The sequence below is a fragment of the Gastrolobium bilobum genome, unplaced genomic scaffold (genome assembly GCF_033153095.1).
Source record: "Gastrolobium bilobum isolate Gb01-03AN ecotype WA unplaced genomic scaffold, APGP_CSIRO_Gbil_v1 utg29204, whole genome shotgun sequence".
Taxonomy (NCBI): domain Eukaryota; kingdom Viridiplantae; phylum Streptophyta; class Magnoliopsida; order Fabales; family Fabaceae; genus Gastrolobium; species Gastrolobium bilobum.
Window position 1 is genome coordinate 129,626 of NW_026895370.1, and position 26,982 is coordinate 156,607.

Genomic DNA, 26,982 nt, shown 5'->3' on the forward strand with positions numbered 1-26,982 from the left:
TTCGTTGGGACTGGAACCAACTCTTTGGTGTCCTCCTATGGCTAATTTGGAAGGCTAGGAATGAGCTTGTCTTCAATCAAAAAAATCTCAGCCAGGAAGAGTTAATCAGAGAAGCTAAGCTTTTCGTTTCCAATTACAGGGGAGCAACGATGCAGCTTGGCAGTTATGGAGCGGGCAGTAGGGAGAGGATACAGAAGTTCATTTGCTGGCAGTTTCCACATGATAGTTGTATTAAACTGAATGTCGATGGCTCAAGTAGTATGAGAGGTGCTTACTCTAGTTGCGGAGGAGTGCTTAGAGACGCAGCTGGTAGATGGATAATGGGATTCAGCAGAAACTTGGGAGCCGGTTCATCTTTGAGAGCAGAAGTTTGGAGCCTCTTGCATGGTATTCAACTTGCCTGGAATCTTGGGATTACGAAGATTTGGATTGAGGGGGACTCACAGGTTGCTATCAACCTTGTTTCCAGAGGCTGTGAGAAGTCTCACCCAGTTGCCCCGTTGATAAATCAGATCAGTCACATGCTGCAAAGATAATGGGAAACCAAGCTTAGCCATACGTATAGGGAAGGAAACATGCTAGCCGATTATCTGGCAAACCATGGAAGTACTTGGGATGACTGGGACCTCCATATTCTTCACGAGCCACCCCTGGATTGTAAAAACCTCTTAAGTAGGGATTTGAGGCGCATTTCTAGCCCTAGACTTTGTATTTTATTTTCCCCTATTTACAAAAAAAAAAAAATATATATTATTATCTTTTTTAATAAATATGCACGACCGGTCGGTTTGAGTTAGGTCACTGGTTTTACAAAAAATCAAATAGTTTGCATCAATTCTGTTAATGTCCAATCCAATATGAAGCTCGAAATGATTATATGACCATTTACCAATTTTTGGGTTGACCTGGTCGGTCGATCTGAATTTTATAATACTAAAAAAAAAAAAAAAAAAAATTTCTCAGATCCGCATAACTCATTATAAACAATTAAAAAAATAAATATAAAAGCAGTTCTTCCTCAGGGCCCACGGAAGTAAATACCCACAACCAGCAACTAACTTTGGGGGCTACCAAATTGCAGAATACACATGTAACGCCCTCAAAATTCAAATGGTTAAATAACCATTCTTTGTAGCCGGACATTGCCTGATATTAGCAATATGAATTTTTTCAAGGCAACCCATTTATTTTATTTTATTAACTTTTTTGATAAAACTCTGAATACTCGAAAGAAGGTTTTGCTGTTTAAAAGAACTTGTTCAGCGAAGGGATTGATATTCCTGCACCCAAGGCTAAAACCCGCATCAAACCCATGAATACAAAGGTATTCGCTCCCACCCAGAAACTCAAACTCGAACACTGTCAGCGGAAAAGTATTGGCCTTTTTGGGGTTCATGTTCGCCGCCTCCAAAGCCCTTCGAAGCTAACTTAAATTCGAGGAAGAATGTGTCGGGGACTTCAAACTCTTATGATGATTTTGTAAGTTGATTATTGCACAGGTCTTCATAAGTAAGTATATATTGTCTGTTCTTTCAGATTTTAATAAAACCAATAAATATCTATATAGTGCTAATTTAGCATGATATTATCATGAAAACGGACGTGTCACGTGAAAAAGTGATCATGTTATTTGATCACAATTATTTATCTAAAACTTATACACTTTTTTTTCTGTTATCTCATTATCACATGACCACTTTTTTACACGAGAGGATCCACTCCTTATTATCATAAACTCAAAATTTTTGTTATCAAAAAAAAAAAAAAAAAAAACTCAAAATTTTAAATATACATAGAATATGATCAACTTATGCCAATGTAAGAATAATAATTTTTGTATATTTAACGATTGAGATTTATTGGGATACATGCAAGAAAACACAATAAGTATAAATGAAATAAAAATAATAATAACCCTTTGCAATTCTTTGTTAAGCTTATCCTCTTGTTACTCTTGCTGTGCAGCATGGAATAACATTGCTTAGAACCTGGAGAAGAATGAGCATCACTCCAACTCTTCCACCTCTACAGAATTTCTCCATATATGTGACTACTCTATTTTTTGTTAAGTTTAATTGAGTTAACTAGAGTGAACTTGGTCGAGGGATTAACGTGGCCAACAAAGGTGAATGCCAAGAACAATGGTACGAGTAGTTTTTGCTCAAGGACTAATGTGCCCGACGCTATAATTGTTGAGACCAAAGTCGGGGTTTACACATATTTTTAATTACATGCAGCCTTTTTATATTCCCCCTTTTGTCTCATCTGTTAATTTTTGTGTTCTGATTATTTTGTGTTTGCACTGTACTTTAGCAGATGCGATATAATATGACACGAAGTTCAGGCATTTTCAATCAAGTAATTTAGTGACTTCCCACTTGGTTAATTTGAAGTTTGTGATTTGTCGTTCGTGATATAATTGCATACCTTAAAGCACAAAGTATTTGCTACTGTGCCCTTCTAGCTGGAGTTGAAAAGTAATGCTATCTTGGGTTGGCTTGTCATTTTTTTCATGGAACTTATTTTGGGATGTACGAGTTTTAGAATATGCTTGCACTCTTTTTTAACCCTTCTCTTTTACCTTGCGTCCATCCCTAGTGGCTCAAAATTTAACAAAAGCCATGGAAAATTAATTTAAAAAGATCTGTAACTTTAGCCCTTATATGGCATTTTCCATGCATCAGAATATCCACAATTTCGAAACTTTTACTTTCACCCTGTCAATTTAATCACGGGTTTCCAATATGCACACACCATGCCATTCATAATATTTCAAATCTCAAACTCCAAAAATTTCTTTGATTTTGATCAAATCTCACACAGATCTTTACAGAAGCCGAGGTTCAATATGCCAGAAGCCTATACACAATACAGAATCATCTCATTTTTTTCTTTTAATGATGAACTTATTATTTCGTCCTCTTGAAGCACTGAGCAGGAGACCATTCATAATCCTCTCAGTTACACGGAGTATAATCCAGTCAACCACACATACAGCTGTCACTAACATGTACAAGTATGGCATAATTCCAAATAATCTCCCAAAGGATGAGATGTTCAGGTAACTACAGCATAACAATGCATTTAGTTTCAATATGGATTACCCTGAATGGGTTGGATGTGCTTTTCTTCTAGCAAAGAACATCAAAAACCGCGGAAAGAATGACTTCTTCTTCTTCTTTCCAGTTTTTGTTTCCGGGGATGATCCAGTTTCATTGTTGTTTGTGTGGACATAGGCCTTTGGACTCACGTAATGTACAGGAATGGCTGCATTGTGAGCTTGGTCAAAGTTATTTGATTCTTTACTCCTGTTGAAACTAACCCTGGGACTGTTATTTTGGTTTACCACTCCTTGGCCTAAATCACCAGCCTTTCTTTGTTGCCCGTGTTCAGCCCTCCACTTTCTTAATTCTTGTTCTACACCTAATTTTCCTTCCCTTGCTTTCTCGGCTTTATCCATTGCAATCTTCAGAGATTCCCTTCTAGCAGCCATCTCTCGATTCACTTCATTAAACTTCTCCAAGGTTTTCAATTCAGACTCCTTAGCTATCTCAATTTCAGAATTAGCAGCAGCAACCCTCATATTGGCTTGCTCTTCTGCGTCATGGGCTTGTTTGCTAAGCTGATAGTATTCCTCCAATGAAAGTGCGACCCCAGTGGATGAATCCACTGCATTGTTGCTTCTAGCCAATTCACTCTCTTGCAATGCTTTGATTGCTGCTATCGCCAACCTTTCAGAAGCCCTTGCAGCCTCTATCTCCTTTTGAGCTGCGAGTAATCTACTTTGCATTGTACTTGCACCAGCCTTGGCTTGCTCTGCCTCCTCCTTTACTTTCCGCAGCTCTTCACGAGCTGCTTGAGCAAGCAAGTTTGCCTGATTAGCCTCTTCAGCTGCTTGCTGTAGTTTCTTGGGAAGCTCGATCATTCTCTCTCTACCTTCTTTTTCCCTCGTCTGAACCAAAACTTTTTCTGATCTAGTGTTGTCTAGTTCAGCTTCAAGAGATGCAACTGTAACGGAGGCCATTCCCTCCCTCTGCCTAATGGAGGCAAGAGATGATTTCTCCTTTTCAATTTCTGATTTTAATGATGCTACGGCCACCCTTAAGTAATTAACCTCAGCTGTTGCTTTCTCTATGTTAAGCTTTACTTCCTCAAGTTCCTTTTTGGCTGATTCAACTGCTGCTTGTATTTCATTATGTGTCTTCTTCTGTCGTTTCTCTACGTCTCCTTTTGAGACTCCTTCTTCATCACCTTCTTCATTTGACTTTGATTCCATATAAACATTTAATTCAGCTTTCAAATCAAGCAGCAAAGCAGAGGCTGTGCTCAGTTTAGATTTGAGATCCTTAGCAGACAAAATTTTCTGGTTGAGTCTCTGGAGCTCTTCTTCTGCTTGTTTAAGTTCCTTCTCCCAATTAAGAGAATCTTGATCTCTTGCCATCACTGTTCCTATTCTGTGTTCCTCGGCTTCCATGTGTGCAGCATGTGCAGTTTCCAATGACTCCTTTGTGGCAATTAGCTCAATAGTCAAATCTTCCACTGTCTTCTCTACTTGCTTTGACGCAGCAACAGCCTCTTCAGCTTTCTTAGCAGCTTCACCTTTCTCAATAACTAAGGAAGCATATTCCTTACGCAATGCGTCCAGCTCCTCTTTCACAGATGTTAACTCTGTAATAGCAGCTGTATACCTGGCTTTAGCTACCTCAAGTTGTGCCTTCTTTGCGACGCTAGATTCATCTGCAATACCCTGCTCCATCTCTTCCACCCTGAGCTTTGCAAGTTCCGAGTCCTGTCTTGCTTGACGCTCTTCTGTTTGTGCCCTCTCTAGGTTAAGTTTTAGTTCCTCTATTAGCCTCTTAGTGCTGTCCAGCTCTTGCAGTACATGGACTTTTGCTTGTTCAGCAGCCTCTGATTTTTTTCTGTACTCTGGGATCTCCTCATGTGCTTTTTCAAGTTCTTGTTCTACATTCTTGCGTCTCTGTATATCCAGAGAAAAAAAACTAGACTAAACTGCAGTTCCAGCAGAAAAAGCTACAATGTATAGTCATTAGTACATATAACTTATCTTCCTGCCTTGAAGATAATTATTTGGTTTTTGACAAAGTAAAATAGCATTAGGTCAATATTGCCAACCCCAGGCTTGTGGTAAAAAGATTTCATTGTTGGTGGCAGGAAGCAAGCAAGCATGGAAGACAAATCATTATTGCTCTCTACTTTGTATTGCAAGGATAACAACTTTTTTTACAAAGGAAAGACAAAATTTAGGCCAAAAATACCTATAACTCTTCCCTTGTTTCTGTCCAAAATCCATCGGTAAACAAGGAAATCATAAAATACAATTTTATAAAATGTATCTGAGGGCTGAAATTGCTTTATAGTTGAAGCAAAAGTATTAACTCTCGCAATCACGCAATTCATAGTTTCCTTGTAAATAATATTCTAGAAATAAACTTTATATTATAATATTTCCACAAAAGTAAGATATAGAATACACTGTTCTCCTTGCCAAAAGAGTTTACAGGAAATTATTTGCTAACAAAAGGATAAGTTACGCATAAAATCTAGCAACAATTTGCCAGGATAGTAAATTTTACAGATACAACATATTTAAAGGTAAACTTTGTTGATACGCTACGTAACTAGAATTGAGGCAATATATAGCAAATACTTCCATGTTTTCTGATTTATGTGTACATGCCTCTTCAAGGCATCAGGAAAGGTATGATTTGCCCTACAAAGTTGTGACTTGTCTCAACAGATAATGAGTTTCACATTGTTATCATTAACATTAACATGAAAACAGTCACCAAAGTAACATCTCAGTGTTGGTTGTTTGTTTCTTAACTATCTTTATTTTTTTCTCCTATCATAGCATTTTCCTCATGGCCTATCTTGTAATGAATATTTGGTTTATCTTTAAGCAGTCAAAACAGCCAAAAGAATTCTTTCCCCAATGAAGCATTAAAGTAAGGTAATTTTAAGAAAGACAGGTATACCTCCACGGTTTGGGCTCGATGAGCCTTCCAATCCACGATTCCTCCAAACTTGGAAACAGCTTCCTTGACAGATTCAAATGGAGCTGCTGTATCAATAAGGCCTCTTTTTGCAGCACTTTGCTCTGCATTTGTAGGTGAGTCAACAGCTCCCACAGCAACATCAGTAATCCTGGTTTGAGAAGGATGTCTCTTTAGTTCTTTGCACTCATTCTGCAACTCTTTTATTTCAGAAGAGGAAGCCGAGAGTTTCATCTGATTATTAACTTCACTGCCCGCAATGACAGTAGAACCACCATCCTGCTGCCTATTAAACATATCTTCTAAAGCTCCATGTTCAGAATCTGCAGCAGCGGCTCCCTGGTAGCTCTTTTCATTTACATGAACCATAGCATTAGGAGTTGAAGCTGAATTATCTATGGGAACACCAGTAACCATGGTTTGAGGTGGGTCTATCTTTAGTTCTTTGTTGTCATCCTGCAACTCTTTTGTTTCAGAAGAGGAAGCCGAGAGTTTGATCAGATTATCAACATCACTGCCAGCACTGGCAGTAGAGACACCATCCTGCTGCCTGTTAAGGATATCTTCTAAAGCTCCATGTTCAGAGTCTGCAACCACGGCTCCAAGGTGGTTTTTTTCTGTTACATGAACCATAGCATTTGGAGTTGAAGTTGAATTATCAATGGGAACATCAGTAACCTCAGTTTGAGGTGGGTCTATGTTTAGTTCTTTGTGGTCATTCTGCAACTCATTTGTTTCAGAAGAGGAAGTCAAGAGTTTAATCAGATTATCAACATCACTGCTAGCAGTTACAGTAGAACCACCGTCCTGCTGCCTGTTAAAGACATCCTCTAAAGCTCCTGGTTCAGAATCTGCAGCCACATCTCTGTGGTGGCTTTCTTCTGTTACCTGTACCGTAGCATTTGGAGTTGAAGCTGAATTAACAATGGGAACATCAGTATTCTTGGTTTGAGGTTGGTCTATCTTTAGTTCTTTGTGGTCACTCTGCAATTCTTTTGTTTCGGAAGAGGAAGTCAAGAGTGTAATCAGATTATCAACATCACTGCTAGCAGTGACAGTAGAACCACCATCCTGCTGTCTGTTAAAGACATCTAATAAAGCTCCTGGTTCGGAATCTGCTGCCACGGCTTCCTGGTGGCTTTCTTCTGTTCCATGAATTGTAGCTTTTGGGGTTGAAGCTGAATTATCTATGGAAAGATATGCATCTTGTCCTACATTTTGACCATCAGAAGCATTTGGTGACTTTGCTGATTCAGAGAACTCGGTCATTGGCAAATGAGTGCCAGGCTCCACTATACTATTACTAAGTGGGTTGATTGGAGCTTCAATGGAAGACCGATTACTGGGTGGGTTTATCACTTCAGTATTTTCCTCAGGGGTTTCTGCCATTGGCTTCAGTTCAGCACTTCTTGATGAGAATTTTGAAGTTGGTTTGTCTTCAACATCCTCCATTTGTAAGAAGCAACCGGGATTGCTCAAGGTATCTACAAGGCAAGTAATAAAGAAAATCAATCAGTGAAAACATGAAAGCAAAAACAAAGAGTTGCTGTCTGTATAACCTTTTGATTTAATCAAATTAGAATTAGAAATAAAATATGATTCAGATTAAGAGGGATGGTTACTGCCTAAAGCCACAAAATGACAATTGATTTCTATATATAACATTTAATGGGAGTCTGAATTAGATCAAGATTTATGCAAAATTGCATGAAACACAAGATGATGCTCTTTCTTGCGTTTGCGCATTGTAGAGAGGACAGATTGATACTTCTTTATGGGGAATTCTAATTCCCCCAAAAAAAGTTTAGCCAAAATAGAATGACAGATATGAAACAAAACATTCTAAAGTTACTGTAATTTGATAGATATATAGATCCCCTTACAAAAGCTATTTTATTTCAAGTTCCAACCATCAAGAACTTTACTTCTGAAGTTACTTAAGTACCTATAGTGGTTGAACATCAATGAATGAAAAAAAAAAAAAAAAAAAAAATACAGAATTTTATGATGCATGAAAAACTAATAGTTCTTCTTCTTCCCTTTCCATACACATTCATACTGAAATCAAAATTACAATCCGGAAGACAAAAGAAGAAGACAGAATATGTGGGTACATGAAAAATAATATTTTAAATAATAATGCCAACAGATAAAAGAAACCCATGCATCTATGCTGATACAAAACTAAGTTCATATCCCTGTATTGGAGGCCATGTTAACTCTCTTTAACATGAAGCCATTCAGACCTATATATTACCCCATTAGTGCTGGCTAACCTTTTGAAGGCAAATATGTCAGCTTTCAATTGTTGACCATACTAGGTAACATGAGGACATGTATTCGGTTGCTGGGCAAATGCATCAGTAAACGGTGTTTCGCCAATTTTTAATTGGGTTGTTGAAAACTCTTCTGATATATGTATATACCCATGGAGAAAAACAAAAACAAAAACTTAAGTAAAAGTCCAAATATGGTAGTTAGCAAAGGCAATAGATATCATATCCCTAAGCTTGGTTTCGGCAACCATATGAGAAATAATTATATACAGCTCCAGCTACAATTCATAAATAGTGATCCAAATTCCAAACTTTGCAAACCAGAAAAGTCATGAATATAGGACTAAATAATAACGAAATTTTTGCTAAAGAGTCTTAATGGACATGCAAAGAGGAGATAGGGGAGGAATTCAAAGACAAAGAACAAAACAGATGAAGCAAAAACTTGGTGCGTTGAAAAAGGAAGCATGAAGAAAAAAAAAAAAAAAACAAGAGGCACAGAGAGAGGAACTTACCCGGATTAAGCAGAAACCAAACTGATGATTGAGAGCTAGCAGATATTAATGATCACTGAAAATTTTGAGGAGAAAATACAATGGAAATTAAAATTAGGTTCTGCAAAAAAAAAAATGAATTCAAGGATGAAAAAGTTGCAGCTAAAATTAGAATAGAGAAAAAACCGGGAATTGGTCAACGGTGCACAGTTAGTGGAGCCTACATTGTGACACAAACAAAACAAGGTCCATTCTGTGCTCTCTCTGTCTCTCTCTCTCTCTCTTATTACAATTCAACATGGTTGTTTTTTTTAAAAACAAAAGATTCATGTTTTATTTAAGGGTTTTCGTTTTATCCTTTAACATAACACAACAAACTTTACTACACTCACAATATTTTGTGGGGCCCACACTTTTTCAAACAAAAAAATAAATAAAAAATTAAGGCACGCAAAACGAATCTCTATAACATTACACAATCACTTTTTCTACAACATAACTCTTATAAAACCCTTTATTTAATGTGCTGTATTTCTATTTGCTGCCAGTGTTTGCGGAAAGGTTTGGCTTCTTCATCTTTCGTTGTAAAACACTGGCTGCTACCGGAAAAGTCACCATAAGACTATGACAATAATGCTTGAAATAATAAGGGAATATTATTATTTTATTGTTATATGACGGTTACAGGACAACAGTTGTTTTCACATTCATCTCAATAGCCACCATGCCAGACATTACTAGAGGGGTTACACCTTCTATTTCTTTTTTCTTTTACATATAAAAAAATTATCGGCAAGAAATCTAAAAAAAAAAACAAAACTTATCAAATAAATACATATTATTTAATATTGGGGAAACAAAAATTTTAGTCTTGATCAACTTATTATCTTTATTCATAATAATGCATATAACAATGTTGGTGAAAGAAAAATAAACATGTTTGGCTGAAATTATGTAGTATTCATTGTGGGTGTGTTGGCCAGTGTCAGTGTCATGATACAGCCAATTGAGAAATAATCTCATAATCAATAGGTCACAGTAATTATCAAAATTTCTACCTATTTTACCGACAATTTAGAATATAGTTATTTTTTGATTAATTTAAAATACATCATAATATTAGTCAGTCAAAATCTAAAGATAAGTACCTCTTAATGGGTTGATAATTTTTATTTTCTTAAAAAATTATAGGATTATTGTAAAATATTAATTTAAGAATGATTTGAATTTCAAATATAAATTTTGTAACTGTTAGCACTAATGATACAATTATCTCTCATTTATAATTTTATAACCACCATATATTAATGGAGGATTAATTATGTCATTTATGGTCGTAATCTTATATATGGATGTTCTATTGAAAAACAATTGAATAATGAGAATACAAAATTCACTTTACTTCCCTTTGATTTTTCTTTTCTTTTCTTTTATCTTATCTTATAACATAACTTTCTCTTTTTTCTCTCCTTTTATTTCATAACAAGTATAACCCTTTTTGGACTTTTTTAAATTACACTTTTTAACTTCTAAAAAATATCAAAATAGTTTTCTAAAATTTTTATTTTTTTTTAAAATAACTATTTTAATTATTATAAAAAAATTAAATGCATATTTATTTAAAACTTACCCTTTTTAAAAAGAATATATATAAAAAAAATTGATATAAAATAACTAATTAAAAAAGTAGGTTGATGACAGTTTTTAATTAACAATGTTTTGATAAGAAGACAAAATTAAAATAAAGGATTGAATCCTCTATTAACACAAGGAGTATGAGAATATTAAAGAGGATATCGTAATGATATTCTTCGTACTCGTGCATGATATATATTGATAGCAATTCTTATACACTGTGGACTAATAATATGAGTTACAGGACAAAAGTTGGGCAGATGCATTTTTTCAAAAAATTATTAAGATAATATAATTTTGAAACTTATTATCAGTAATGAGTCTTCGATTGAGGTGTAAGACTCGTTGGATTGATCCACATGTAAAATGGTGATTAGGGCTTGTATTTTAAATAAATATTAATCATAGTTAAATCGTACAAATAATCAACCTTATACATTACTTGATAATAAATTTTAAAATTGTATTATGCCAATAACTTTTTCTTTTTTGTAAACAGCCAATAACTTTTTTTTTTAATTCTTTCCTATTTCATCCCAAAATTTTTTTTTTTTTTTTTAAAAAATGCATTACATTAATCATTTTGCCCAATCAATTATAATTATTTGGTCAATCGAGTCATAACAAATGGTCGCAAGGCATGGCTTGCGTGTCACGCAAGTTACAGAACAGCAAGTGGTCATTGTAATTTTGGCGTTGGGCCCAACGGCTCAAAAAAGTCCAACTCACATAAGACAATATGTCATCCTTTGGGTCCATATGTGGAAGAAGCATGGACCGATGATACTCATAAAAGCTTCAATCATACTTCATGGTACGAAAATTGCATTAATGAAAAGCAATTGTTAACATTTTGTGTCTGTTACCTTCTGCCAATATGGGGCATAGTCAGTATTGCTTTATTGATTGGGCCTTTGGCCCATATCCTAACGAAAGAAATCACTGCTTCATTAGTTTATTTATTTATTTTCTAAATTTTGTTAACCTTCACGCTATGAGCCATTATTCTGCAATCTATCTGTGTTATAAGCAATAACTCTTTTCTATCAAATTGACTAATACTATTTTAAATATGGGTAATGATATATATTTACCATCCAAAAAAGTTTATCACCTTCTAATCACCGTTGATTTCCGTCAATTTAACGGTTATAATTTATTGAGAATTATTGAGTCGTATTTATTGATTAATTATTAATTTTCAAAAATTCAATAAATTATAACTGTTAAATTAACAGAAATCAACGATGATTAAGTTGGTTGTAAATATGATAAACTTTTTTGATGGTAAGTATATTCTGCCCTTTAAATATAATCAAAAAGTCTTAAGATAAAGCTTCAAGATGGCGGGTGTTAGTGATTTATATGAGATAATAGTTTTTCTGTGCTTGTTCATCAATTCTATTCAATATACTTTAATTGCCCTTTAACTTATTTTCTCTTCGTTGCACCAAGTCATAAAACTCATTTGTAACTGTTGAAAAAGAATTAACCTCGTATATATATATAGTTAATTAGTTGACACAATTAATAAAATTTAATTTGTATAAGAATCTAAAATTAATTAAATCTCACTTTCATAATGAAGGATGGAAGGATTTTAATTATATAATATCCTCTTAATTATAAATGTAGTCTTCAATTCGTTATCTCATAATGACATCATTTTGGGATTAGGAGAATTTTTTTTTTTTTGTAATTCTAATTTATTTGGGACTATATATTAATCTTTATTTACTATTTTTTTCTGTCGATTTCAAAATGACATTATTTTGAGATCGTATGAAATAATTTTATCTTCTGTACCCTAAAAAATATTAAACCCCAAATCATATTATTAATTGTTGAAAAGACAATATGCCCCGGGCAATAGCCCTCAATTGTAAGAAAAAGAAAAGAAAAGAAGAAGACAATATGCCCAACTTAAGTGGTTTAGGTGGAAATTAAGCGAAGTCGTATTGGAGCTACTTAATTAACTATCATGGGAAGAAGGTACAATTAAGCATATTTAAAAATAAAATAACGGATTTCATTACCTAATACGAATGATCATATAAATTATTGACTTTGCCCCGGATCAACTTGTAACGTCTATTTGGTTGGAAAGAGTGGCCATAAATGATGATTTTTTCGGGCTCTATTTCAGTAGGTGTACCTATATGTTTGCTCAACCAATCCTTTCACTAGCCAATTCCATCATTATCATCTCAGATTCTTTCCTTCTATATATTACAACTAATCATTTTTTGAGTAGTTGCTCTTGGAAAAACTTGGGAACGACAGTGACCATAAATCAAGCACAATATAATTTAAGTAATAAGTTGATTCACTTTCATAAAGTGATAATCCAAACAGAAAATATTGGTTGTTTTACCCCTAAAGTCGGCCATGCATGTGATTGATCTTTCTAAAAGTCAATTAGTCACTATTTTTCTATAACGTTCACACACAAAAAAAGGTACAAATTTGATCCGGTGTAAAACTTTTTTTTGTCATTATCTAACGATGTACGGATTCATTATTAAAAAATTATACTTTAAATACTAATTGTGATAATCAAACATTAATAATTAAATAATACCTGAATGAGTAATATTGCAAAGGAGTTTTAATGAATCAAAATTAAAGTATAAAATATATATTTGTATCTATTATTAGAATGAATAATGGGTTTATCATCTATCATTTAACATGACCACAAAAATTTTCCTACACACACAACATTTTGTGGGGCCCGCAGCAAAAAAAAAAAAAAAAACTTCGGCACGCAAAACGAATCTCTATAACATAACACAATCACTTTTCCTACGACATAACTCTTATAAAACCCATGAATAATATATAGCTAACGGTAGCTCTAGCTAGGCTCTCTCTCACATCTTTTACTAGCCCACAAGGTGCAGAAGCATTGGTTAAGCGAGGTTTTATCTTAATTTTTCTTATGCTGTATCATATTCACACATAAATCAACTAAGGGAGAAGCGAGGTTTGCACTATATTTATTGAGTTTTTACATTTTGTTTCCTCTATAAAATTAGTTGAAAAAAAAAATAAGAAGAATATTGCAGAGGAGAGAAAGTAAAAGAAAAAGAATCAATAAATATGTAAAATATGATTATTTTACTTAAAATGATACAAAATTAATTTTTTAAAATAAAAAAATCTTAAAGAGAATATAAAAAATTACAAAATAAAAACCATAAATAAATAAACTGCATGTTATCGCTATCCACGTGAAACGTGTCTGTGCATGTACGTATAAAAGGAGAAAAAAAGAAAAACAAACCAAATAAAGCAAAAGAAAAATATAAAAAAGAAAATGTTTATATAACCTAATTGATTAATCCATCAAAAGAGAGCCAGATCTTCTAGGATCAGTAACATTGATGTTCCAATGTTGATCAGGTAATCCCAACTTGCGAGCTTTCCTCCTTTCCCAGTTCAACTCAGTCCTACGTCGTTTCGTCAACCTACACAAACTCTGCAACCTCTTATCCATTTCATCATGTAGTTTCCACCACGTTCGATGCGCCACGTCACTCGCATAAACCCTTTGATCCTCAACATCCCAGTTACAATCATAGTCCCTGTAACAATGCCAAGGCTTCAATCCTAGGTAATGAATAGCATACAACTTCGGAGGATCCGAACCGAACAACCCGTTCTTCACGGTGGCCTCCACCGTCGTGTTCGCCCAGAAATTCTTCAGGAAATTCACCCTCCTCGGCAACCTGTGCCACCACACGAAGATCTCGTTCAGGAACCCTTGGTCACCGCCGTTGTACGAGACGACGTCGTTTCGATTCTCCATTAGGACGTTGAAGGTGCAGTTGGAAGGCTCGATTACCATGACCCCCGAGTTGAAGATCGATTGGTCGTTTCCCGTTGCCGACATCTGAGGGAAGTGGAAGAGAATGTCGAGGTTTCGGAGTACGATGATGTCGGAGTCGATGAAAATGACCTTGTCGTAATTTGAGAGCTGCCATAGGCGGAACTTGCTGTAGTTGTACTCGTTGTACGTGCCGTTCTCGGCTCTCGGGTTTCGGATCCGGGTGATGGTTCGGATCTTCCAGCCGGCGGCGGCTAGTGCGCGGCGTTTGGGGGCGGAGATGGATTTGTTGTCGAGGAGGAGGATAAGGTCGCGTTTGGTTCCTGTTTTGAGGAGGCTCTGTGCTAAGGTTATTGCGCCGCAAACGTATTTTTCGGAGGAGTGGAGAACAGTCGCGTAGGCCTCGCGTTTCGCTCTCGTTCCTTTTCTCACGCTTCGTTCGATCTTCGACATGTCGTACACGTCATCGATCCCTGAAAATTCAACATTTTATTTTATTTTATTGTTACAAAATCAAAGGAGTTAATATTATATAATATGCATGTCCTATTCATTTATATTCTCGTTGATCTAAATTAATAGAGAAAAGTGTTTACAACTAAACTTTATTGGAAAAGTATTTTTCCTTTTAAATCACATAAAGTTATGTCATTTTAAGAGAGAGATAGACACAAAATAAATTTTTTTATTTAAAATTTAAATAAAAAAAACCATCAACTTTCTCTCTCTCATTATTTTCATTTCTTGTGTCTATCTCTCTCCTACAATGACAAAACTTTTGTCATTTAAAATGCCAAACATCAAACCCCTTTATACATAAAAAAAAAGATGGGTTAGGATCCGTTTACAATTTTTTTTTACAAATTACACTAAGTATGACCGGTCATACACCAGTCATACACTCTTGATTGAAGTATGACCGGTCATACTTAATGTAGCTTGTAAGAGTTTGTAAATATAACCTTCCCAAAAAAATATCCGCTAATAATTTTTTATCTATGAAATTGACTTGTGTTCTTTCAAAGAGCGCCCACATTTTTAATCTTGTAATTTTACACAAAAATAATTTTTCAGTTAAACTTTCTCTTGAGCATTTGATTGTAAGTGTATTTACAACACTAAATAATTCTTTTATTAAGATGGTTGTATCAAGTAATAAAAAATGCTTTTACTCTAAATCCCAGAAGATACCACCAAAAAGAAAAATGTTTGCGAGAAACTAGGGAAAAAAAATTAGGGGAAATTCTTTGCGAGAAAATACAATGCCAACTGGAGGGAAAAAAAAAACTATGACCTATATCTTCAATCTTACGAGAAATATTACATGAAACTTTGCTTCATGATTAAAAATAATTTATAAAGACCTACTCGAGGGTCTGTACTCTGTATTCATATCTTGAAAAACTAATTAAAAATTTGTTAGTTAAGCTTGATGTGAGGTATCAACTAATTCAAAAACTACACCTACTACGTATTATAAATAAAGTAATAAATAAAAGTAGGATTGTAAATACAGACACAAGGTCAGTAACGCGCCTGTAGCTCAGTGGATAGAGCGTCTGTTTCCTAAGCAGAAAGTCGTAGGTTCGACCCCTACCTGGCGCGTAATGCTTAAATGGTCAATTATTCTTAGTTTTGGAAGGGGTTTGTTTTTTATTTTTGTTTCAAATGTATGTGCTTAGTTTGCTTTATAAAGGAAAACCAGAAAAGATAAGCCTTTTAAGTATCTACTCACTTTATTTTACCTGCTTGATGTAAGTAAGATAAAGCAGAGAGATGAAATTTAAATTTGTGTAACAACATTACCTTTATCCCATAGAGGCAAAGACAAAGTGCAAGACCCAACAGGCAATGAAAGCTTATTCTCCAATCTCTTAACCTCTGGCTCATAATACCACCACTCACCTTCATGTTTAACCAAGTCATTGCATCGAAATAACTCCATCATTGGTCTACACTTGCTCCAAAAAACCACTTTTGTCTTCAATTTCCAATCCTTCTTCCCTTTCTTCACTGCCATATTTGCTACAATAAGATGAACTTGTAACCTGAAAACATCTCTTCCCCACCCTTCTTCAGGATTCTTGCATGGCAACTTGGCCACAATTACATCCATGCTTTCATCATATGCTGCAAACTCTGGCATAGGTATCTCTGGACATGATGGAACATCACTCTCTTCTTCCTCATCTATCCATTCAGGAAATAAATCTGTCCAATTGAAAAACTGTGATACCCTCTCAAAATAAACAGCTATTGTTTCTCCTTGCAATCTCCATTCACTAACATCATCTTCATGCATGTTCACCATTCCAATCTTCATTCCTTTCCCCATTTCACGAAAGAAGCTAGGCACCTCTAGCTTGGTCGCATTCTTCTTTGGCCTCCATGGTTTCGCTTGAGGTAATTCCTCCAATACTGCTTTCATTTTTATGCTTTTTTCTGTCTACAAGTTTGAAACAACATACAAATATTTAATTTTGGATTAGAATCATTTTACACCAGTATAAGTTACACTTTCAATCTTGATTGTTAATCCTAATTATATCTAGCGCTTTAGTTTATCAAATATGTGAACATTCAGATACAAGCAAATCAATAAACAAGATTTTATATAAAACTTTTTATTCTTAAACCGGTGTAAGAATAACCTCCTCTTTAATCTTACGTTATAAAAAAAATCTCATCCAATCCTATAAAATCGTATGCTGCATTACCTTACCTTGTGAGAGAACCTAACAAGAGAGGCTGCATTCTCGAAATAGACTGAAGAAGATGGACGGAGAAGAAGGGTTGCATAAACAATAAGAAATATGGCAAGACAGAGCAAATTGATTCTGATAACCAAAGCTTTAGATGATGCTGTCTTCACCAACTTTCGAAGACTCCAAAATTCCATACCCTTGAGCAGTGTTAGCAGCAGCGGTGCTTCAAATGAAGGGGATTAGACTATATAAGTACATTAATTCCCCACTCTAGATGGAGTAGTAATTAAATATGATAATTAATTAGTTTAAGGAGCAAGGATTTGGAAGTAGTGGTTGGAGAATTATGAGTAAATCTCAAAGCAAGAAGGACCATTTATGTAAGCTCCATTTGTCCTTTCCTTTAATGAGAGACAAAGGAGGTAGAAGTAAAATTGCTTTACTTATATTTGAAGTTGGTGGACACCTATAATTTTTAGAGGAAATTCCAAATGACAAAATTGTCATCATGTGTTTCTCTTGTCCCTTAATAATTTCAGAACCAGATGGGAGGGATAGAGTAGTAAAACAGCAATTCCAATAAAAGATTGTTGGGACAGAGTAGTATAATATTGGAATCTTGTTAAGGGCAGTTGAGCAGGCTCACCCAACAACTAATTGGTTGCCCTGTCAATTTCCTACATGCAAAGAAAGATTGGGCTTATTTGTTCATGAACAGTGAAGCACCACCAATTCCTGATATATTATCATAAACTCGTTTTGGTTATCTTGTACATTATTGATTATTTAATATAAATGTATGTTTATAGGTTGCACGTCAGGACATCATAACTCACCAAAATTATTTCAGGGCATATTTTGCACATGAGAATGGTAGACTATCACATTTTTGTTCATACGTAATCCATTTGACGATTACACCAATGGGACACCACCCTTCCCAATCTTACAATGAAATGGAGCACGCAGTAGATCAACTATGACCTTTATAGGACCATGATACATTACTCTATAGGGAGGTATTTTTCATTATTATCTTTTTTTTTTCCAATAAAATATGTAAGGAAGGGAATCACATGGGAGTCACATTATATCTCAACTCAAGACTTAATGGTGGTAAGGTTATGGGTTTGTTGGATTTCATCACTACTCACACTGATAACCCTAATCTAACCATTTCTTAAATAAATAAATAAATCAAATCTTATTCCCATTTTAATTAATTGAAGGGGAAATAAATGTATATAGTAGTAGAATTCAAGGAATGGGATACATCTATTTCTTAAATATAGAAACTGTCCATATACGAGTAGGAACACCTCTTGCACATTATAGTATTTGATACAACAATGGGATACCATCAATCTCTTTAATTGAAATGGATGTTAGCGGGTATGTCCTCTCACATACGCATATATCTAAACTTGCATCCATTGAGGATCTTTAAAGCAGTATCTGCATCAGAAAACATTTCTATCGAAAAGGCAAGGAGAAGGAATAGCACAACAACTGTAAGACAAAGGTCCTGACATCTTAACATCTGACTTAAATGTGACAACAATAACATCAAATTTGATCGTACAAACCACATAAAACTATGGTTAGCTTAACTTTAGAGGATAGACGGAATGCAACCAAGGAGAGACTCCAGGATGAAAAGGCCTAACCAACTTTTGGAGGGTTCGTGAAGTGAGTAGTAGAATGAAGGTTAAAGGGGACAGAGGAGTGCAAAGAGTAACAGTGGTGAGGTAGATGCATCCTCCTCTGTTCCTTTTCTTCTTCTTCACTTTGAATGCTTGATATTGATATTTTATCGCACTTATTTGAAGGTATATCATCAGAAACGCGAAAGCGCATCGTACCGATGCGATGAGGAATGAAGACACTGTTTTGATTACCTGGGGTGAAGAAGCGAGCGTGACGATTTTTCACCTTCAGTTCTCCTTCTCAAGCCTCACAATCTTGCAGCAACGCACCACGAACGGTCGCAATTCCGGTCTACGGTTGATCTTCCAGGCTATGACTCAAGGGGATCAGGAAGTCGTGTGGGCAACCGTTCAGATGATGAACGTCTGCCTCTTTGGTGTGTTTCTGATGACTGTAACCCTAGGAGGCACTAGAAGAAAAGAGAGTTTATATACTCTGCCCAATCCAAAACTAACCCTAAGCTTCATGGGTTAAAATTGGACTTTGGGCTCACTCTCACTAAAGCTATTGGGCTTAAGTGAAAAGAGCATACTAAACCCAACAATCTCTCACTTGCTCTTTTGGACACAAACTTGAGTTCATAAACTCAAGACTATGTAGCCCATAAGCCATCATCATCTGATTATACAACTCATCCCTTGTCTCGAGCTAGCCTGGAGATCTACCATTTGTCACTCATCAAGGCTCCTGATAATCTTTGAAAGATTATCTAATTCGGCGCTACTCCACTAAAAGCCCCAAATGTGAACTCCAAGATTAATGACCTTTATAACATGAATATGCATCGCCCCTTTGTAGAATGTCTATAATTGATTGACAAGTTTTCTGTAACTCAATCAATTATTTATTCCCTTGACTATGACAGTTTCTCTAATGGATTACATGCACTGACCAGTGTCTTTAATATCCAAGTACCGAAACATATCAAGGGGACATATCCTAACAATTCCGTGTTGTTTATCTCATAAATACTGATAATCAAATAATCTCACTCCCAAAATACCGAGTTATTGGCCGTCAATAGATCGAACCTCACCCGTTGGTAAGTCAAAGAATGAAAACTATTTGATTACCTATTTATAATAAACTTAGGATTAAGAGCAATTACATAACTATAGTTAACTGGAGATTTGATACCTTATGACAGAAGAACAACCTTAATCAAATCTCTCATTGAACCTTTCAATGTGAATGTTAATTCACACCAATATTTTACAATGATTCGGACAAAACCATTTCATAAAATATTGCAGCCTAAATAAAGTGCCCAACTTTATTTAACAACTGTGAATCCATTTATCAATTGTGAGAACCTATGATCATGTCCTCCATGAACGTGTCCATATGATCATTTACTTCACAATTTGATCCAGACCTTGATGTTTGTAAATAGTGCGCAAAATAAATAATACCTTATTTGTAAAATTCAGAAAATGATTACATTATTTCATTATTTTACTCTAAGAGCACAATGAACCCAATATCTCTCACTCGCTTAATGCAAGTCTGAGATCCTCCTAAGACCTAAAGAAGTAACATGCCTCTCGAACACAAGTTCAGGTAAACTCTTAGTAACTGGGTTTGCAAGATCCACCTTTAATGCTATCTGAGTTTAGTGAAAAACTCATAGCTCGAGGTTGATTTTCTTGAGTCAATATTCGCTTGAAATAACTGAATTAGTGAAAACTTAGCTTTTCAAGACTCCCACTAGAATATTCTAGCACATAATCTCTCGTTCTCCAAAGATACTTGAGTACATGCTTAACAATAATATAGTGTTCCTCTATATCCAGAATGGTACCATCTCACTACTCCCACTACGTGACAGATGTCTGGTTTAACGCTCAACATGATATGCATGAGACTACCTTTGTCAAAACATAAGATATCCTGCTCATGCATTCTTCCTTCTCAGAAGTCTTTGGTTACTCCTTAGGAAGATGAATTCCACATCTGAAAATTATAATTCTTCTCTTATAATTCTCATGTTGAATTTTGGCAAGAGTTTTGTCAATGTAAGTAGCCTGAGGTGATGCCAACAACTTATTCTTCCGGTCTCATAAGAGTTTTATACCAAGAATATAATTGGCTTCTCCAGTACTTCCATACCAAAACACCAACTTAGCCAACTCTTTATGCTTGATATTACCTCCACGTTGTTTTCAATAAGGAGTATATCATCTACATAAAGTACCAGAAAAGCTACTGTCTTCCGTTGGATCCTTTACATACAAATACACATCATTCATCAAGTTTCTCTCAAAACCAAAATTTTGATAACTTGATCAAAATTGATGTTCCAAGACCTGGATGCTTGCTTAATTCTATGAAATAGACTTTCACAACTTGCATACCATGTGTTCCTACCCATTTGCTATAAATCATTTTGGTCGTTGTATGTAGATATCCTGACATCCAACTCCCAAAATGAAATCTCATAATTGAGATTTATAGCAACTAAGAGAATATGGATAGACTCAAGCATGGCGTATGGCAAAAATTGTCTCTAAGCTAGCTTTGAAGGTTTTTACCTTCCTGTCCATCCTCTCTTTGCCTTTTATGTCCACATGCACCTTGTGGGTTTTACCCCTCTTGGTGTCTTTACTAGGACCGAACGGAGTTGAAATACAAGTATTTCATCTTATTGTTCATAGCTTGAGCAACACTTGATCAACAACATCTTCTAGTGCATTATCGTAACTAGTAGGATCAATGTCATTCAACAAGAGACAACTTGAGAGTTAACAAGGTTCTCTCCCACTACGAATGTTGTTGCTACTCACGGCAAGTGCACCGATCGTACAAGTAATATATGATTAAGTAAGAGATCGTTCCCACGAGGATTACGGTTCAAGCACTAATTCACTATCGCAAACTTAGTTGGACAATCGAAAGTGTATTTGGAAACAGGATTTGAATTGCAAAATTAAAATATTAAATATTAAGCTAATTACTTGCAAGAATTAAAGACAAGAAATTAAAGATGTGATTTAACTAATAAAATAAAAACGTAGCTAGGGGTTCGATTTCCTTTAATCTCCTTATTATGATTCGAAGTCCTTCTTTACGTTAACCGTCCTTAATATCAATCTAACCAATTCTTTCGCGTGTTATTAGAGCTCAATCCCTTGTTACCCTAAAATCTTTACAAACTTGAAAGAACCCTAGTTCCCCGGTTATTCCCCAAGAATGCAAGCATTAAGTTCAAGAATCTTAAGGTTACACAAATTCTATGTCTATCCCTAGAATCATAGCGTTTACGATGAAGTTATCAGATATGGATCACACACCAACATCCCTATTGTCATGCATTTACCGATGATCATTATATAAGATTCAAGCCTATATAAAGCATTAAAAACAGATAACTTCATTCATGATAAAAAGGAAAATTAACGTACGAATTATTCAAAGCGTAATAAATCGACTAAAATCCATCTAACCCTAACTACTTAAAGAACTAGCCGGACATGGCAAAATCAAGAACAAAAGAAAATAGAAAAGCTCCCCCAAACTCCATAAGTGATTGGTGGATCTTCAATATCTCCAGTGAACACTTGACGTTGATCCGTCTCCGCCGCTCACGAACATGAATCTGATGTTTCTCCGCGTTCCTTCAGCCTCCGAGCACCCAAGAGTTGTTTAGCAATGTAAAAGTTATATATTTCTGGTCCCCAATGGCCCTTTTATTGGCCAAGAGTTCGTATCCTAGTAGAAAACTCGAATGGGCCTAAGTTGGATCTGTCTGGGCGCTTAAGCCTGTTGTAGCGCGCTTAAGCGCCCTAGGACAGTGAATTCTGATTCGCGTTGCGCGCTGAAGCGCTCTGAAGGGCGCTCAAGCGCGCTCCTCGCGACAACTTTTTCTTCTTGTGGCGCGCTTAAGCCCTGAGTTGGGGGCTTAAGCGCCTAGAGGCAGTAGCTATTTGCGTTTTTAGGGAGCTTAAGCTTCTGAATGGGGGCTTAAGCTCCCACTTCTAACAACTTGATAAGATCCTCAATCTTATTGTTTTTGATCTTCTTCTATCATCTCTTGATCTTATCTTTTCTAGTTGTGATCTCTATTTATCCAATCTTCATCTTTGACTCCTTTTGTCAACAAATCCCTAAAAAATAGCAAAGATGATTCCATTAAACAAAAATTCAGATAATGTTCATGATTATTATATTAAACCTTAGTTTTTGACTTATTTAACTTGATATTTTATATTAATTTAGTCTATAAAATAAGATAAACTAAAGGTTTATCAAACAATTCCCAGATTTGAACATTGCTGTCCTCAGCAACTAATTAGAATAAAACTATGGGAAAGTTTGAAGACGGCTAGTCATGCTTAATGAATATCAGGCAGAAAACTGATCAATAATGAGATACCAAAGTATTCAGACTTATTAAAATCAATGACACATCCATTTCAAGCAAACAACCATAATTCACCAGTCATAAAATCATAACATGCGTTCTCAAAAGAAAGAGTAGTACAATTTAATTCCCACAACACCCTCTCACTGGATTTTTATTTATTCACTCATACTCAGTGTTTAAGGGTATGTGTTTCACTCTTACTTTACTGAATTAACACTACCATAAGCTTGTTTATATTCTCACTCTCCACAGTCTTACTACTATACAAAGTCAATCAAGAGGTCTTTGTTAAGGTTGTAATGTGGCTTTAGATAAAAGGGAAGGAATCATCTGGGTAAGTGGCGTAAGATAACTGATCAAAATTCAACTTCAAAGAGGAACTAGTTTAACTGTTCAACATATAGTAAACAGATTTCTCTTATTTTTCTTCTCTTTTCTTCTTCCACTTATTCATATAATATGAGTCTTTTATTTCTTTTCCCTTTTCCTTTTGTTTTTCTTTTTCTGTTTTTGTACAGATACACATTTTCAACCTTTTTCTTTGCTTTTCTTTTCCACCACTTTTTGGCTTTTTCCTCTTTTCACCCTTTTCTCCCATACACTTAGAGTTTGATTTTCTCTTTTTGTTTCAATCATATCTAGTCCCTCATTTAAATTTGAAATTTAATCAGTTCAGGTGAGGATGTGTATAAAATGGCTATTCACAATAAGCTGTCAATGAATAAATAGGCCTAGGCTCAAAGGGGCTTCAACTAAGGATGAACATCAGGGTGGCTATTTGGCTATCTAGCTTTCAGAAAGAACTGCCTCTATCATTTCAACAATTGTATACCACAGACCATTTCAAAGAGAAACAAAACAAGTTCTAGAGTGATTCATACAGAGAAGTTCACACCACAAAAAAAATTCTGTTTAGGCTCAAAAGCTTACGGCGAAGGATGTGAGACTTATTTCCACTCTCTCTTTGATTACTCTAGTTATTCTTCTCTTATTCCAGTGAACTATGAAGCATGCTTGACTGACGCTCATTTACGTACGAAAATAAAATTTATCTACATCTTTATACTCTTGATATCAACTATCAACCAATTTCATGTAATTATTCATTATGCATCCATATCAAGCACAATGGAAAACCTCTTAAGATCCACTTAATTATTTATTTATTGACTAAGATGGAATGGGTCTTAATAAAAAAAACTTAAATATTAAACTAACTAATATATATGAAGACCTTAAAATAAACTAATACTAAATCAAAATAATTCTAAAATAAACTAATACTAAATAATATAAAAATAATGAACTATAATATGAAAATAATATTAAGAAACTCCCCTGAAACACTGCATTTGCAATTTGGATATTTCTGTGTACTCCGTGTAATCATGAGTTTCTCCTTCCGACCATGTGAAGTTTATGGTCTGATAAATTGCGTTGGTACCCATTCCCAGATTTAAATCTTGCTGTCCTCAGCAATAAATTTAAATCTAAAAAGAATCCTAAGCAAGATATCAGAAAAAAAAAATGGTAATGTACTCTGCACACATGTCACATAAAGAAACTACGTCAGCATGTCATCTATCCAAAACAATATCAGTCATGTCAGATCAGTCTCAATATACCTCCATGTCTACATGCACTAGACTAATAGTAAAAACAGCAAAATAATAATTAAAAAAATCAAAGTCTGAAAACAGATAAACTGATGTGAGGATCAGTCCTCCTCCATATCAGTGGTGGGTGTGTCGTCATCTCCTGCATCCTCCTGGTCGGCCTCAGCAGTAGTGGCATCATCAATGCGGACTGTATCATCCTCAACAGCAGTGGCATCATCAATGCAGACTGTATCATCCTCAACAGCAGCCGTCTCAGTGTTAGCAGCAGTGGCATCCTCAGCAGTGGTCGGGCCTGGGGCCTCCTCATCAGATCCAGCATATGCTGGATATGCGAATGGTGATGCCTGTCTGTCCTGCTGGTGACATAGCTCGACCATCTGTGCACTCATATAATCCTGAAAAGCCATCTGTCTGCTCTGAGAGTATCTAGCTCTCCTCTGCATAGATCCCTGCTGACGCTGCAGTGACTGCACTGCCTCCCATATAGCAGGGATATCTGGCTGTCGTGCCCGTCGGGCTGGTGCTGCTGGTGGTACTGGAGGTGCTGGAGATGATGGGGGAGTAGATGGGACACCCATGGTTGTTCGGATGAGAGCAGCATCAATAGGGGGCACACTTCCACTAGCCTGGGCTCAGTGGGTATTTCTACTCCGACCCGATGACACAGGGTCTGGATGAGAGAGCTGTGTGCAATGGCAGCTTTTGCAGATGTCTGGTGTGCAAAGTCGTAGATACCATCTGCTACGATTGTCGGAAGATCAACTGTGCCCCCGGTCATGATGGTGTGTATAAGTGCTGCTCTCTTTACCTGCACCTCAGATGTGTGGGTGGTGGGCAAGATGTTATTAATGATGAACTGGAACCATACTTTGGCCACTGGCTTGAGCTGGTTAAGATGCAACAATTTTGGACGAATGTTGTTTTTCATCATCTCCCAGTTTTCAGGCTATCTCCTTGCCTCTAACATAGCTGATGTATACGCGGCGGGCTCCCTGATCAAAGTTGTAGGCGTTTGCATAAAATTCTCTACAAATTGTGCCTGAGCTGTCGGTAAGGAAGTTGGAATAAGACTTCCATCGTCTTCGGACCAAATTGTTGTAAATGTCCGGATATTCCCCTTGCTGGAGGAGCATCTTCCTCTCCCTGATTATGGGTTTGGCAGCCACTTTCTTGTTGTATCTCTCTTCATGTTCAGCTGTCCTAAACCTGTGGGAGTCAAATACCGGAGGGGGTGTGGAGCTAGATGCACCCTTTGCAGCCTGTGTCTTTCGTTGCCTCTTGCCAAGGTTTTTGTCCTTAGGAGACATTTCCTATTCAGGATATTCAGAATCCCACATGCATGCATTTTCACGAGCCAGCCCCGTTAGAATCATAATAAGAATAGGCAAGCAGAACAGGACAATGCCATCAAATCCTATCATATATTGAACAGTCAATATCAAGGACTCGTAGATTATTTTACTTTGAAAACTAAGTGATTCTCAATCAAGATGTAACAGTTAATGTAAGCAATTAGGCATGCATGTTAGCTTTGAATTGACTTCCTGTTCAATTACTACTTGGTTCATCAAGAATTCAGTTTGAAACAATAAGGAAAATCATATTCAGGGCAAACTCAGCATTTACCTATGACTGCTATTTCCCATTTTAATGGCACCTATTCTCTTCCTCCAAATTTTTTTCTCATTCCCCCTACTTGATGATGTTCAAGCTGTTGATGTATCAAGACACTTGCAACTCAACCTCCTCACTTGATTGATTCCCATTGTTTTATAATCAATCAATTCCATTAAATTGATATATATCTAAGAAGGACCACTGTCTATAAGTTCAATGGAGCATGTAATCAATAGCCCTATCTTCAATTTCATAAATTCTCACTGAATTCCATTTGGTCATTTTATCAAATGGTTCGTGTGCATGTTTCTTATGAACCTAGTGATGTCCTAATTCATCAACCAATCGATCCATTCATCAGCCACACAACAATCCTCTTTCAATTTCTTTATGATCTTGACAATCATCATGATGAACACAGAATTTTCTAAATCAAACATCATAAAAATTCAAGAACTCAAGAACCCTAACCATACAAGAATGATTCGTGTAATGTGTACCTTAGGCTTCTTAATCGGATGAAGAAAGAATTTGGAGAGAAGAGGAAATCTTCCGGTGGAAATCCTTGGTTATGCTTGTAGGATCTTGTTCGGTTAGGGGATTCGTGGTCTTAGGTTCTGAGAATAGGGTTTAGAGAGTGAGAGAGTGTGTAAGTGTGAAGGGGGGGAAATTTGGGGTTTATTTAAAAAATTTATTTGCTGAGGCGCGCTTAAGCGCGGTTTC

At 35.8% G+C, this 26,982-nt stretch overlaps 2 protein-coding genes and 1 non-coding gene across 3 annotated transcripts; 1 reads left to right on the forward strand and 2 right to left on the reverse strand.

Moving 5' to 3' along the window:
• Window positions 1-2,695: 2,695 nt before the first annotated feature.
• On the reverse strand, window positions 2,696-8,849 carry LOC133307576 (protein WEAK CHLOROPLAST MOVEMENT UNDER BLUE LIGHT 1-like). The gene is made up of 3 exons (XM_061508106.1): window positions 8,806-8,849; window positions 5,997-7,498; window positions 2,696-4,978 (listed from the first exon to the last, which is right to left on the reverse strand). Exons 2-3 carry the CDS (start codon window positions 7,464-7,466, stop codon window positions 3,101-3,103), a joined length of 3,348 nt encoding a protein of 1,115 aa, XP_061364090.1. The 5' UTR covers window positions 7,467-7,498; window positions 8,806-8,849; the 3' UTR covers window positions 2,696-3,100.
• A 4,910-nt stretch (window positions 8,850-13,759) lies between these two features.
• LOC133307619 (UDP-glucuronate:xylan alpha-glucuronosyltransferase 2-like) lies at window positions 13,760-17,147 on the reverse strand. Its single transcript, XM_061508164.1, has 3 exons — window positions 16,971-17,147; window positions 16,055-16,694; window positions 13,760-14,721 (listed from the first exon to the last, which is right to left on the reverse strand). The coding sequence occupies exons 1-3, from the start codon at window positions 17,145-17,147 to the stop codon at window positions 13,760-13,762; spliced, it is 1,779 nt and encodes a 592-aa protein (XP_061364148.1).
• Window positions 15,781-15,853, forward strand: TRNAR-CCU (transfer RNA arginine (anticodon CCU)). The gene has a single exon. It is a non-coding gene; the product is annotated as a tRNA-Arg (tRNA).
• Window positions 17,148-26,982: the final 9,835 nt, after the last annotated feature.

Coding starts and splice junctions, on each gene's coding strand:
- LOC133307619 (XM_061508164.1), bottom strand. CDS start 17,147: ATGGAATTTTGGAGTCTTCGAAAGTTGGTGAAGACAGCATCATCTAAA. Junction 16,695..16,970: donor TTGTTAGGTTCTCTCACAAG/GTAAGGTAATGC, acceptor TCAAACTTGTAG/ACAGAAAAAAGCATAAAAAT. Junction 14,722..16,054: donor TTTGCCTCTATGGGATAAAG/GTAATGTTGTTA, acceptor TTGAATTTTCAG/GGATCGATGACGTGTACGAC.
- LOC133307576 (XM_061508106.1), bottom strand. CDS start 7,466: ATGGAGGATGTTGAAGACAAACCAACTTCAAAATTCTCATCAAGAAGT. Junction 4,979..5,996: donor ATCGAGCCCAAACCGTGGAG/GTATACCTGTCT, acceptor CTGGATATACAG/AGACGCAAGAATGTAGAACA.